The 15,894-nt window shown below is 31.6% G+C and overlaps 1 protein-coding gene across 1 annotated transcript in view; it reads right to left on the bottom strand.

The window, feature by feature from the left end:
• Positions 1–9,971, bottom strand: part of LOC143410777 (A-kinase anchor protein 9-like) — a 37,521-nt gene extending 27,550 nt beyond the window's left edge. Inside the window, 6 exon segments of the mRNA XM_076871504.1 lie at positions 3,084–3,281; positions 4,054–4,209; positions 5,144–5,317; positions 5,685–5,738; positions 9,140–9,184; positions 9,705–9,971. Coding sequence (XP_076727619.1) covers positions 3,084–3,281; positions 4,054–4,209; positions 5,144–5,317; positions 5,685–5,738; positions 9,140–9,184; positions 9,705–9,971 — 894 coding nt within the window.
• Between the last annotated feature and the right edge of the window lie 5,923 nt (positions 9,972–15,894).

Below are 15,894 nucleotides of genomic sequence, written 5' to 3'. Positions count from 1 at the left end.
GAATATAAAATCCAATGAGCTTAAAATCTGAAGTTTGTGATAATTATTTCTCATTGTAAATTCACAGTCTTATATTTAGACTCAAAGATTAACATCTTGAACTAATTCACCTCTGATATAGCTCAAGAAAAAAAAATATGACTTCTGAGCCTAACAAATAAAGGCCAAATTTTGCACTACATAAACCAAGGTTATCTTGTGCAGCCTCTTGAGTGAGACTATGAGCTGTTGTCTTAGTGTCACATATTCCTTTTCCAATTACATCATATGTTATTACCAAGTGCTGAGCCTTCTTAATTTCTACACTAGAATGCAACATTAGTAAATTAGTGTAATCTATTAATTCTGGTATTTCTTTCTGTACAATAAAGATAAATTTCCTCTATATCACAGAATGTGTTTGAGGTTAAAATAAAATAATAAAGGTATTTTATTTTTACTGAGCTTTATACAAATATATTCATATACTAGAAAGAAATTTATAAATTATTTGGAACCTATATAAAATGTAAAATCAGGACTGGGGCTGGGTCTCAGAGGTAGAATGTTTGCCTCACACAAATGAGGCACTGGGTTCAATTCTCAGCACCACATAAAAATAAATGAATACATAAAGATATCGTGTCCATCTACAACTAAAAAAAAAATTAAAAAAATAAAATCAGTTCATGATGGTCAATTTTAGCTAAACTGCTAAATAATAACTAGTTTTGAAAAATGTTAACATTGATATAAAAATCTGTTATCATTTTATTTCCTGATTTTCTATAAGATGAAAGGAACACTCCTCATAAAAGAAAATAACAACACTGTCCAACACCTAATATGATAACCATAATTCTTCATTCAACTATTAAACACCACAAATTCACAGTTTTCTTTGTTTAGCTTTTTTCAAATTACATAGTTTTAAATCACTTGTTCTATGTTACAAAACTGAGAGCCCTTCAGTCAAGAAAACCTCTATTTTTAGAACTACACCTGAAAGAGTGGGGAATAATATACTTCCTGTTTGTGATTACTATAACACAGGAGGTTTGGAGGATTAGGATAATGAGCCTTTGACTATCAATATAGTTACTTCAGCTGCTCTGACAGAACTACTTCTCAAAGGGATTAATTTTTTTGAAAACTGAGAAATTAAAATATAATAATAAGAACAATAAAAGTATTATTGCTAACATTCAAATAAACAGTTTATTTTCATTACTAAAATGAATTACATAAATTTTAGGTAATCTGAAATTATACAGCCTAGTGACAATAAGAAATAATAAAATCCTAGATACAGACACTTTCAACTTAGGACTTGATTGTCTTTCTACTCTTACCCTCCAGAAAGACACTTCCAAAGCCTATTGCTTTCTAAGTAAATTACTTTTTGCTCCCTATACATTTTCAACATTTCAGCCTGGGTCTTTATGCCCATTCCACACCCCGCAAAGAATATCCTGCCTATCTCTATTTGTCATGAATTCATAAGCAATTCTCTTGATTACCAAATAGGTATTGAATAGCTGTTCCATATATTATGTTCCATTTATTATACCAATTTATGGGTAAACAAAATATAAATAACACATTATTCCAATTTATAGATCTATCTCAAATATTACCTCCGTGCTGATGTCTACCCTGAATCTTTTCCTCATAAATCAGACCTCGTCAAAACATTCATAACACTTGTTACCTGCACTTACTTTTTATTTTGTGGTAATGTGTGTACATGCCGCACCTCTCCATGGGTTCAGTGAAGAAAGGGGACATCTTAAGGTCCGTCATGTATCTTTTGCAAGGGTTACTACAGAATAGGTATTCTGTAAACACTTGCATAATCTTTAAATTGCCTTAGTTGAAAAGCTTACCCTTCTCATAATTTTAATTTGTACATTTCCTATTTTTCAAAGAGGAGTCTCTGGAGTCAGATAGCTGAGCTTTGAAATCTGGCTCTATCAATACATCACTTCTGCACCTGGATTATTTCCTTTATCTTGCATTATCTTGGTACCATCATTTGTAAATGATAAAGGTACCCTTATCTCATGGGGTTGTAGTGATGATTCAATGCATTAATATGTGTAAGAGGCTTTGAATACTGCCTGTTATAGAGTAAGTACTTTATAAGTGCTAGTTAATGCTTTTGTTATCCAAACAATATTCTTTTCTTGGTAATTTCTCAACTTCCTGTAGAATCTTCTAAGTTTATTAAATATGCTGTATTATATGTATTCTCCATCTTCATTATTCCCAGATTCTGTATTTGCCTACTTGCTCAAATTTATTTGAAACCCACAAATCCATACCAATGGTGCTTTCATAGACATTTGTAGACACACACAGAGTGATGGCAAAAAATTTGGGTTACTGTAAAATGATGTTCAGTTACATTCAAACACAGTGATCACACTGCCTTGTTTCAGCTCTCACAGAGCAAAAAAGAGGACAGAGATGGCAAGGATCAGAGTGAAGTGTAGTGCAAGGAGCTCAGAATTTCAACTCTGGCACCTGTTAATGGGGCAGCTTCAGGCAAATCACATCTAAACTTCAACTTCTCAAAAAAACAAACAAAAAATGAAATCTGCTAGCATGAATTGCTTTTAAGATTAAAGATTACAATCCATGTGATACATTTCCTACCAGGAGCAATTATTGACTAAATAGTTCCCCCAAACTGGAATATAACTCAAGTGAATAAAAAGAATCAACCACATTTTTTTCTAGTTTAAATTTACAAAATTTCTTTTTCAGAATTTTATAATCATGGCTAAAATAAGAAGAAATACACTTAGTTGGAGGAAAAAGGATAAAAATCCTAGTTATAAAAATAGATTCTCCTGAGAATTTAGTTTAACATAGGCAGATCACTTTTAAGGAGCAGAGTAATGAGTAGTATCATCTTTAAAACTATTACTACGAAATTCTCAATGTTTTTGAAATATATTATTTTATATACTCAAAGAGTTTGACTCAATTATGAAATTTTGGGTGCATATGCATAAAAAACGATAAACACCTCCATTAAAAACTTTAAAGTTAATTACAAAGCTGCTACAAGTAGGTTGACTTCCTTAAGATACACATACCATTTTATATACTTTAATTTTCTTCTTTAAGAAATTAATTTGCATTTTGAAGTCTTCTTTCTTTTTTTGATAATCTTCTAATAGATGGTCTTGTTCTTCAAGCTGTTGTTTATGAATGAGAATCTGTTGTTTGGCTTGCAGTAAATCTGCAGCTGTGTTACTGTGAGTGCTGTTTCGTAGAGTTTCACTAGCCTGTAACTTGAAAATAGAAAGAAACCTCAAAATATTAAATTTTGAAGTGACACTTTATTGTACCCTCAGCCCACAGGGGTTCTCTGGAAACTATGCTCACTTCATAGGCTTACGATCTCAGTCAACATGTTTCCATGCCGTCAACATGCTGATAGGTCATGTGCACTTTGGGTAATGAGCCAAAGAATTTACCTTTCACATTATAAAGCTGAGAAAATAGGAGAAATAAGACAGGCAGAGAGGCAGAGAAAAATACGGACTGAAAGTTCTTCCTGGATTCTTGATGACTTTTCAAACTCTAGTTCCAATTTCTCTCAGAGTTCTGATTGTATTTCTGCCCTTAAGTTCTATAAACAAGCCTGTATTATTACCTTAAATTCCTCCCTTTTGTTTAACACAATTAGATTATAGTTCCAACTAAAGATAAATGGAATATATCCAGTTGTCAGTCTAGTAATAATTGAGAACCTAATTAACATAAAACCATACCAGGGTTGGAAAAATTAGGGTGTAACTGCAGGTTAAATTTCTGCAAAAATACACCTGATAAGACTTTGTAGAATTTTTAAATAGAGACAGGGAGGAAGTACAAAGAAAACAACAGCAAGAAACTACCCAAGAAGTATAAATTAAATTCTTGATTAACATAACACTTATTCACTAGTTTTTCCAGTACGAATAAGCAAATGGCTTTATAACAGAATTGTTCTAGAAAGTGAAAAAATTTAAAAGTTCGTTATAAAAATCGAGTATGTCTTGTTCTACTTGTAATACTTACTTGTTGGAATTGAATCTGCAATTTTTGACTTTGCTCCGTCAACTCTAAAAATTCTCTCACCATTTCGTCCCTTTCCCTTCTTGCCTGTTGTAAATTGGCGGTGAGCTGTGTGATAATACTATCTCTTTGTTTAAGTGCTGCTTCAAATTCTTGTAACTAAAGGAAATCAGTGAAAATAATTACATTCCAGGCTTATATTCTACATAAAACTGATTATCATTGTTACAAGCAACTTTTTAAAGAATATGAGATTCAAAACACATTAGTGGAATTCTTACAATTTGTATGCTATCTCCCACATTTGAGAGCTATGAGCTTTAAGAAATTTGTTTTACTTCCAAATCAATCTGAAAGAAATTAATGTGCACATGCAAAATATTTTCACTTGTTCTGGCTTTTCTATATATCAAATTCTAGAAGCAAATGCCTTTATATTGGGGAGCTCCCCCAATCTGTTACCAGGCAACACCACCAACTTGTTCTTGGAGAGGATGAAACTGAAATCTATTCTGTCATCCTCATTAATATCCCATTTTCATCTTGATTCATAACTGATTACTTACTACAAGAGATGTCACTCTAACTGCAGATAATATTTACAGGGACTTGCTGATATTCTTAATGGGTTTAAGTCATCATTTTAAAAAAAATATGATTTATACCACAATTTTCTTTCAGGCTCATTAGAAAAACATCTGTCCTGAAATCACTAAAGTTATTTTACTCTATCTTATTAAGTTAAATAAACAAAGTAACATACATGATACCCCTATTAGTTGAATTCTAGGTGTAAAATGGGATTCTTAATACTATGTGCAAGAACCCCATTTTTCTCGTGAATGAGATAATCTTAACACCTGTAATTCTCATTAAATAAATAAACTATCATTAAAATTTCCTGGAGGGCTGGGGATGTGGCTCAAGTGGTAGTGCACTCGCCTAGCATGCATGAGGCACTGGGTTCAATTCTCAGCACCACATAAATGTAAAATAAAGATATTGTGTTCACCTAAAAAAAATAAATTTAAAAAAAAATTTCCTGTTTTTGTTTTTGTGAGTAGCAAACAAAGGCCACAGAAGGTAAATGTACCTGATGCAATCCTTCAGTCCCATAGTTGGCCCTCATTTCTTCCAGTTCTCTGTTCAGTACTTCGAGCTCATGTTCAGGTTTCCCAACTAATTTGTTTTCTATCAACTCTAGGCGAGTCTCACTATAGTGTGTGCCTTGTTCAGAATAAGAATCAACGACACCAAATTCTTCTTCCTAAATCAATCCAATATTTTTAATAATTCAGTACTAGCAACATTCCTGAGAGAGGAATTCGAATATTGAATTCCATAGCAAAATCCACTTTAAAACATCACTCTTCACTTTGAAGTTCACTTCTATGGCAATCTGGTTTGCTATTAATGTGATATTACCCCTAAACAGCATATCTTCAAATTTTGTTCCAATTCCATGTTATAATGAAAATGAGGTAACTTTGTTATGTTAAGCAATAAAGAAGATCTAGTAACTTTTATAAATCACATACAGAAAGAATTACATACAGGAGAAAGCTTGGTTAGTAAGTCAAATGGTTTTAAATAATAAAAAATATTAGTATCATGAGTAGTTTTATATACTGTACCATTAATAAATTGGTAGGCTTTCCTGTTTTCACCACATTACAGCAATCATTTACCTGTATAAAAACAATTTCCTGATATATTATGATAGACCAAATTTTATTTACCTAACAATAATATTTTTACTAACTGTGTATATTTTACGTCTAGGGAAAATGCCTTAATAGCAAAACAAATATGGTAATTATATTTAACTGAAGTATCCAAGAGGCATATCAAATGTCAATCATTCCTCAAACATCTAAGTTCTTACAATGCAAAAGACACTTTCATTTAAGTTAACTGAAGTTCTAAGTGCAGTTCCTGTTTAGTCTCCAGAAAGATAACTAAAAGCTTCAAGTTACTAGATCTTCTTTACAAAATGCTTCCTTAAAATTAGCTAAATATATTTTTAAAATTAAGCCTTATTTATTTTCAAATAAAACCATTTACTGGTATAAATTTTATTTAAGGCTAGTAAGCAAGCCAAGGGAAATAAAGAGGTAAAGAACACTCCCCTAAAATCTTTCCTCTGGGGATAGTACTACTGCTAGTCATGCCAATCCAGACAGATGTGGGGGCTTTCTTTAACATATCACCACTTGTCTGTAGAACAGATATTGTGTAGTAAGAGAAAGGAGGATGATAGAATATGTATATAATGTTTAAGGAGTGGGAAATTAATTTCTTAACAATTAATCATTTAATTGCCTTTTTACCACTAAGAATACAAAAACCAACTTCATTCCTGCCCACATTCCTTCCCATATCTTAAGCCTTCACAATTCTATGTTAATAGAACCCAGGAGAATAAAATTGTTAACATTGAAATATGTAGGACAGACTAGTCAGAATGTCTAGAGTTAGGATTAAGTCTGTATGAGCCATGAAACATTAAAAAGTAAAAATCCTAGGACCGAAGATGTAGCCCAGTTGTAGAGCATCTGTCTAGTATGTGCAAGGCCCAATACCCACAACTGCCAAAATAAAAGGGGGAGAGGGTCCTAACTAAGAGACTTTTAAAAAATCAGTTTGATTCCTCTACTTTTATTCTAAGAATAATCTCTGAGAAATAAAGCTAAAGGGAAGGCAAAAAAACAACTTTTGTTAACACATTATTGTAATTGGTGAAAAACCACAAGAATGTAGAATACTACTTCTAGATATAAAGTCACTTGTGATAATTTTCAAATTGTAATACTTCTAAATTTCAATTAGTTTTTCATGACTCAGAAATGACACATTCTGATTTTAGTACACACTAAAATTTCTATTTTGAAGTAACAGTGTAATAAAATGAATATTTGTAAATATCATCAAAGATAATGTCAAATATCATGTTATCAGTATTACATAAATTATTTATCCAGTATAATAGTTATATCTAATACCTCTATAGCAAATATTCAGTTAGTTCTTCTCTAATTCAGTTTAAACATATTTATAATGCCCCACAATGAGTTGGTTAGGATCTATCTCCAAGTATTTTCTGGCCATCATGTTGCCCATTGTAGAGTTGTCTTGAAGTGCCTGGACTGTTATGATCTGCTCTGAGTTCACTGTTCAGCCCTAAGTGCTAGTCACAATGTAGCAGGTTGAAGACAGCCTACTGGAGGATTGTCACAACCTTCATAACTAAGATTCTCAACTTCTTATCTAAAATTTTTTTCATAAGTTTGCAGAAGAGTTCTCAAACTTCACCTTACTCTCCTCCATTTCATTCTTCTCATCCTCATCTTTAGTTAGTTGCAGGCCTTCCCACCAAATTCCCCAAGCTACAGCATACAACACTCATCAATATACAAACTGAAAGCCCTGTTTCTCCACTCCACAAAAGCAGAGTTGCTATCTTATCTTTGCTCTCATCAGTGATGAGACCTGAGTCTCCTTCAGGCAACAGACATTTTTGACAGAAAAGTGATCTCACCTCCAGACTGGGAGGTATGATAGTCAAGCAGCTCAGAAAGGCATCAGTAGTTATTGGGAGTCCTCAGAGCTTCTAGGTTTTAGAGAGTTTAAGAGAATGCCTCTGACATGTTTTCCCTGTAGTTTTCTTTATTTTTTGCCAGCTCAGAAAAAAGCTCAAGGCAAATTTTAACAATGTCTTTGTGAATGACTTTCAAGACTTTACTCTGCTGGAGCATTTTCTTGGGTGATGTTCAGAGGCAGGTCCTCAGAGAACCACACCATGGAAAAAGTTCAGATAATTCTGGTTTGCAAGTACAAGGCTAGCCTGAGCAACTTAGCAAGTCAGTTTCAAATAAAAACAGCTGGGAATGTAGCTCAGTGGTAGAGCGCCCTTGGGTTCAATCCCCAGTAACAAACACACACCCACACTCAAACAACAAAAATAAAAACTGTAATATGTTAATTTAAGTACATGGTTTTTCGAGCTGGGATTGTGGCTCAATGGTAGAGTGCTTGCCTAGCATGGGCAGGACCTGGGTTCGATTCTCAGCACCACATTAAAAAATAATAATAAAATAAAGGCATCGTGTTGTGTCCATCTACAAAAAAGAATCATATTCATTCTCTCTCTCTCTCTTAAAAAAAGGACATGGTTTTTCTATTAGAAGCCTACAATAAATTCAGACTTATGAAATATACTAAGTTGCTTAAACATTCAGAATAAAGAATAATTTTTCATGTACTCTAAACTTGGGAGCAAAGAAATGACAATCATATCTAAAAAGAATAAGATAACAAAGGGATACTTATTGCAAACATATAAAGAAGGCAGGTATTTCTTAAGAGACCAATGCCTATTTTATAGTTTATCACCTAAAATAAAAATCATCATTGTCAGGCATGGTGATGCACACCATTAATCCCATCTTCTCAGGAAGCTGAGACAGGAGGATCACAAGTTCAAAGATAGCCTGGGCAACTTAGCAAGAATCTATCTTAAAATAAAACTGAAAAAGGGCTGGGAATGTAGCTTGGTGACAAAGTGCTTTCCTAGCATGTACAAGGCCCTGAGTTTAATGCCCAGTAACACACATGCACACGCACAACACTACAGCAACATTAATTCCAATAAACATTTATATATATAAATGTTATATATATATACACACATACATATATACACACACACTAGTATTCAAACATTTTTAAAAAAATTACTATAAAAATCATACTAATTATGAAATTTTTACTGTGCTAAATGGCTCTTAAAATGGTCATGGATCCTACAAATGCAGACTCACTTTCCTAAAAAACAAAATAGGGCTGCTATATAATTAAGGATTAAGCAATTCAAACAGTTAAGACTTTAGCTAACCACTGGAAAAAGATACAGCAGTAAAATATAATTTTCAGTTTTTCAATCCACTTATATTATATTATGTTACCTTAAATTATATTAAATATTTGCAGAAGCATATAAATTTATAAGTAATAAAGTACAAACAATCAATAATTTCAAAAAATATCAATTTTATCTATGACATTTTTAATTGGGATATGTTAGTCTTACCTCCGAAGTGTAATCATCTGCTGTGGTTGAAATCTCACTTTCTGGCTACAGCAAAAGTAAAACATGATTACAATTATGACATTTTTTCCCCTGCTAAATATCATACTTTACAAAAAAAAATCCTGCTTTACTAAGATGTTGCTGTTAGTAACAATGATAGAAAATTCACAAAAATACTATTAAAAAACTAGTAAAAATTATCCAAATCTTTAAAAATTTCATTCCATTATGAATTATAATGACTTATAATAATGCATATAAAATTTATCACAAGGCATTGTTATAAATACAAAAGTACCAAGAACTTTTACATATATAGTAGATGTCATCTGTAAGCCAAAAGCATCAAAGACACCATTCCTCTAATTCATGTAACTTTTTTAAATAAAAGTAAATCCTTAATATGCCATCAGAAAAGTTCAAGTTTTTTAAAAGAATCATCAGTTCTTGATGCTAAAAAGTCAATGACTTTGTCAATCTTCCCTCAGGTGGATGTTAATGACTTTTCACTGCCACTACTTTCTAGTTAGAGGTAGAATGTTTTAAAATCTGGATGAATACTTACATCAACAGAAAAGACCTGCTCATGCTTAAGCATTTATTCATTGTTTAGAGTTCTCATTATTGTGGATTCAGGCATCATGGCTGATCCAACACCCTGAGAACTATTTATGAACATCTCCTCACTCTTTGATTGATCAATATTGAAGCCATGAACATCATTTTTACTGCTTGAGGTTTTCTTCTTTTTTGGCTTCTTATGAGGGTTTTGTCCATCCAGTCAAGCTCTTCTTTGTTGAAACTGGGCAAGGTACAGGAAAAAAAGTATCATTAATATCAATGATAATTTTTCTTTGGGATCACTTTCTTTAAAAGATCAAACTATCACCAAATTAAAACGATGATCATAATATAGATGACTTCACAGTTTCAGAATAACTATTGGATTGAATATTCGGGTTGTAAAGGTTGTAAAACTAGGTACTTGAGAATAAACTTATTAAATATTGAGGGGTAAGAAATGAACATATTAAGTCTAAAGAAGAGGAAATTAGCTGAGTTAAGGGAAAAACTATTCTATAACTACAATAGGGAAATAGAGGGACTCTCATTCACAGTATAATCTCTGGATTTAAGATTATATGAAAATACACACAAAAACAAGGAGCTCCAAACACACTTGTTCTGGTCTACTACTTTATACAAAAGATATTGTCTATAATTATCTTTTATACAAAAAAGATAATTAGCCTATTAGCTATACAAATGCTCACTGCAACCATATTTATAGTGGGAAAAACTTACAAGTAACTTAAAATTTTAAACAGCAGTGTTTTCTACCCTTTATCATTTGTCTGTCCTCATCAGAATTTGTACCAAATCCTAGTCATCGATACATTATCATTTACTTAACATATTTTAAACAGTGTATTTTCTTTAAATTTATTTTAAAAGGAGATGTAATCTCTGGCATAAATTGAAAGTTAATATCACTTGTTATTTCTTTTAAGAGATAAGTTGAAAATAAAAGAAATGATAAATCTATTATTGAAATTTTAGTAAGAGGTTGCTGAAGGCTATGAAAAAATGGACAAAATAAAAGACTGTTAAAGAGAGACAAGCATCAAACAGATTTTCATTATCATAAGCAGAAAAAAAACTGAAAAAGGTAAAAACTTTCTTACTATACTATCCAAAGTTTTTTAAGACCTAAAATATTTTCTTACCACCTAAAATCAGAAGTACACATTATATACCAGGTAACACTAGAACTAATTATGGTGAACTTATATTAAAAATGCCAATGCAAGCAATTGCTATTAAAGACTTTGTAATATAATAGCAAGTATAAAGTAGTATTGTAGCATATCTATTTCTTTTCATGAAAGGAAAATTACACTTCATTTTTTAAAAGATAAGGCAAGTCTCATGTTTACATTTGGAGTTCAGATTACAGGTATTTTTCCTATTGCTCACTTACATTTTATTTATTTATTCTTAAGAATTTCTTTTGATGGACACAATAACTTTATTTTATTTATTTTTATGTAGTACTGAGGATCAAACACACAGCCTTGTCTGTGCTAGGCAAAGGATATATTGCTGAGCTATTACTGTATTTTTTTAAATACAGTAAGTTTTCTGATTTTTATATAAAGCAACTACTGACAAAGACTTAAATTTAATTTGAGCTCCTAAATCACTCTTAAGAGGAGAAGAAAGAAGACCTCATGTAAATTCCTTTCTGCCTTAAAAAGAGGAAACATATGCCTAGAATTACCATAACTCATAACCAGACCAATTACAAAGACAGCAAATAAATTTCTTATTATCTAAAGTATTAAAGCAATCTTGCTAAGAGTTACTATCAAAATATGTGGCAAATACATTATTTATAAATAACATTTTATACTTAAATTATCTGTTGTAGATGAAGAAAAACATATAAACAAGTTCTATTCCCTTAATAAAGATATTTAATTCATAAGTCAGAAATAGCTGATGATTATACTTACAGAGTATAAAAATATATCACATTTAACATTTTTCCCAGTTATTTAGTAACTACCCAGTGTGTTGAGGAACAGGTGCAAGACCAGTTGCCTCTATTTTCTCATTATTAAGCTGCTGGAATGTACTTGAACTACTTGGAGCATAGCAGATCATTCTTAAAAATAAACTAACTAGAATATTGGCAAATACTTTATCTATAAATAGAATCAGAAATCCAGGAGCATTATTTAAAAACATCCCTTAGAGAGAATGCAATGCCAAAAAATAAATACTAATAATAACATTTATAATATTTATACTCAATTTCAGAAACTTCTTGAAATATCACGTTTCTGCATCAGAATATATTTAGTCAGCAAAATTTATCAAGGCAAAGATGAAGATTTTGCTTAAAATTCCAAGTGTTAGATTATATCAATAATTTATCTCTAATATTTATTCAAATATAAAATATACAACAAAGGAAAAAATTATTAACTTTGCATTATAGAAAGAATGACTTAGATATGGGGATGTGGCTCAGTGGTAGAGTGCTTGCCTAACAAGCACAGATGGCCCAGGTTCAACCATCAGCACAAAATGAAAGATAGATAAATAAAGAATGGAAAGTTTGATTTAAACAACAACAACAACAACAACAACAAAATAACAAAAAAAAAAACCTCCAAAATACGAATATCTGTTATTAAATGCAAAAAGAAGCACACAGATATGGAATAAAAAGTAGAAATAGTTCCATTATAGTATTTAGAATGAATCACTTGTACAAACATAATTAAAGATACTGTTCTAGGCCTATACTACTCATTATATGAGTCATATTATTTTTTCAGAAAAATTAACCAGAAGGTAAACCCCATGAGGGCAAGGACTATTTTTTCCTCCCTACTTCTATATATTAAAAGCCTAGAGCAATATTAAATAAATATATGTTGAATTTTTTATCTATTTTTTTAAAAGATGTTAGAGTCTGTAAACAAGTCTGGATTGGCACCTGGCATTTTGCCAGAGGGAGTGGTTTGTGAAATAATGCCAGTGAGCCATTAAGTGTGGAGATTCCTGATTGGTTGACTGCTGTATCTAGTTTATGTTAATTAGATAAGCTGTGTGGAATGTATAAATATCGCTCCTGTCCTAGAATAAACGGCTCCCATTCCTGCTGTATCAACATACACAAGCTGTTCGTCATCCCCCGGCTAGTTTTCTGCAGCCGGACTGCGGCAAAGAGAGAGAGAGAGAGAAAGAGAGAGGGAGAGAGAGAATTTTAATATTTATTTTTTAGTTATCAGCAGACACAACATCTTTGTTTGTATGTGGTGTTGAGGATTGAACCCGGGCCGCATGCATGACAGGCGAGTGCGCTACCACTTGAGCCACATCCCCAGCCCCTATGTTGAATTTCTTAAAAGGATAATTTATCTTTTATTGAAAAGTCACCAAACTAAGCAAGATCATATAAAAGGCATACCTAATTCTACTTTATTAAAATGTTCCGTGGTTTCAAAATTAAAATGAACAATTTTCAAATTACTTGAATCACTCTTAAGAGGTGAAAGATAAAAGAATGAGATGAAGTGAATTTCTTTGTTCCTTAAAAAGAGGAAATATATGATTGGAATTACTGTAACTATTAAATAGACCAACTACAAAAATGGCTAATAAATGAATAAGAACATAAAAAGAATCCTTCTCACTATAACCTCCCTCTTCCACCAAGAAAACCAAAACAGAACAAAAAGTTTCTCATAAAAAAATAATATCCATAATAGAATTCTGGTAAGACTACTGTTTTATAAAAATGTGAAAGGAATAAGATTGTATCATGTGTTCAGTTATTTATAACTAGTTTTATTTTAAATTTGAAAAATGGCAAGCTAGCAGATAAGCAAAAAAATCTGAATCAATTAGATAACCATCTGATACTAAAATGATGCACTTTAAATTACTGAGAAAACATTTATTCTAAAACATGCTGAAAATTCAGACTACAGCCATCTGTGTTTGTCATTTGGAACCCAATTATAAAAGTGTTAACATATGTAGTCACAGAAATAGTTGCAAGATTTACTGGAAAGATATTATGTTCACATATTTATCTTTCAAAAGTAGACCAGATCACAAGTAAATGTCTTATCTTGACCAGAACATGAATAAACACCTGAATATAAATATATTGAGTTCCTTAAACTCAATATTTATAATTTTATAAATGATCATTCTCAATAAAACAATACATTTTCAAAATGTTATATATAAAAACATGCCAAGTTTTTATAATGTTTCTTCAAAAATAAATGACTATTTGAAATCTGTTTAGTTTTTTTGTGTGTACATTGACTATTTACTACATGCCAGGCACTGTGCTAGACATCAATGAAACACATGGCCCCAAAAGTAGAACTTCAGAGTATAATGCCAAACTCTATTATTAAATGGAGTGAGAAATAAGGGTTAGAGCACAATTTCTTAAGCCTGGCAATCGTTCATATATACATATATGGACAGCGAGAAGAGAGAGAAGAGGTGTATTGTGTTATAGGAAACTGTATTGTCCTGATTTTCTTTAAAAAGGACTTCCGAAAGAGATGTGTTGTAGTTTTATGCCTGGAAAGCATAAAAATTGGATTTATGTCAGGTTGTAAGTATATAGTTCAGTTATTTAACAAATACTTATTGACTGCCTATCATGAGCTATGACAGGGCATGTAGTGACAAATAACACATATGAACTCTCATGAATTGTAATCCATTAAGGAAGATAATATTAAACAAATAAAGAAATACATACATTTAAGTTATAAAAAGTGCTTTGAAGAGAAAGTATATGCATTAAAGACAGCATACAATGGAAATTCAATTTGTGGGACTGTAGGGAGAGGTCAGAAAATATCTTACTGAGAAAAAAATGTAGAAGCTGATATATAAAAATCAATTTGTTAGGGGCTGGGGTTGTGGTTCAGTGGTAGAGCGCTCACCTAGCACATGCGAGGCCCTCAGCACCACATAAAAGTAAATAAACAAAATAAATGTATTATGTAGAAATAAAAATATTTTAAAAAATCAATGTTACCTGATCAATATTTTAATCAGTGGCAAAACAAAACAGAACTAGAGTATCTGACTCCAAATCCAACCTTTCATTATACTAATTTGCTTTCTATGTATTTTTAGGTCCTTTTTCATTGTATTTCACAATCCTAGCACATTAATTTTAAAGCATGAACAAATGAAATTGCCAAACTGACAAGAGGTTTTTGATAACAGGAAAAACAAATGTGAAAATGCACATACCTCAAAGAGAATGTTACAAAAATATGTAATCTGGTAATCTCTATAGTATTTAAAAATAACTATAAAAAGTGATTTTTATGTTTTTCCTGTAGAAAATGGAAGAAATCCCAAATAATTTTAATTATGGTGACTATTTGTTCTTTACAGGGCTGTCATTAAGCCTTTTTAATATTTCTTTATGGATGATAAACAAGAAGCTATATAAACTATCACAAAAAAACTTTGGTGGCCTAACCATGGAAACAAAAAGATTATAACGACTAACCTAAAAACCAGCTGAAGAAGGGGAAATGAGAGCAAAGATAAAAGCAACACTTTAGGATGCTCTGAATCATATTTTCCAAAATAAAAAAAAAGGTACAAACCAGGCCTAGTAGAATGCCTGTAGTCCCAGCTATTTGAGAGGATGAGGCAGAAGGACCTCCTGAATGTAGGAGTTTGGGGTCAGCCTCAGAATCAACAAGACACACACCCCATTCAAAAAAAAACCTGTAAGAAAAAAATAGTGCTAAATAAAACTAAGGAAATCAAGAATGGAAAAGACCATAAGACTTTAAATCATTGAGCAACCGAACCTATTTTTAGCCTATAATCTCATTCAATTCGATCACCTTCATGTTTAAAAAGAAAACAGATTCTGTAGCTTAAGGAATCATCTTAATTTTGTGTACTTCATGGCCTGGGTATACAGACAACCCAAATATTTCTTGAATTTCAAAACAATATGGAATACATATAATATAGAGCTGAGCTGTCATATAGTACTAGCTATGTGACAGTGGACAAGCCACTTAACATAAGGAGAATTCAGTTTCTTCAACTGTATAATGAAGAGATACATTAGAAGGATCATTTAAAATTTCCTCCAGGTCTTGGGGTTTTTTGAGAAAATTTTTCAATTATTTCCTTTCCTTTCTCCTTTCTTTACCTGCAATTCTAAGGAAACCAGC

This window comes from Callospermophilus lateralis, chromosome 11 (genome assembly GCF_048772815.1).
Source record: "Callospermophilus lateralis isolate mCalLat2 chromosome 11, mCalLat2.hap1, whole genome shotgun sequence".
Classification (NCBI taxonomy): Eukaryota; Metazoa; Chordata; class Mammalia; order Rodentia; family Sciuridae; genus Callospermophilus; species Callospermophilus lateralis.
The sequence above is the reverse complement of the archived record's forward strand: the minus strand, read 5'-3'. Positions and strand labels throughout refer to the sequence as shown.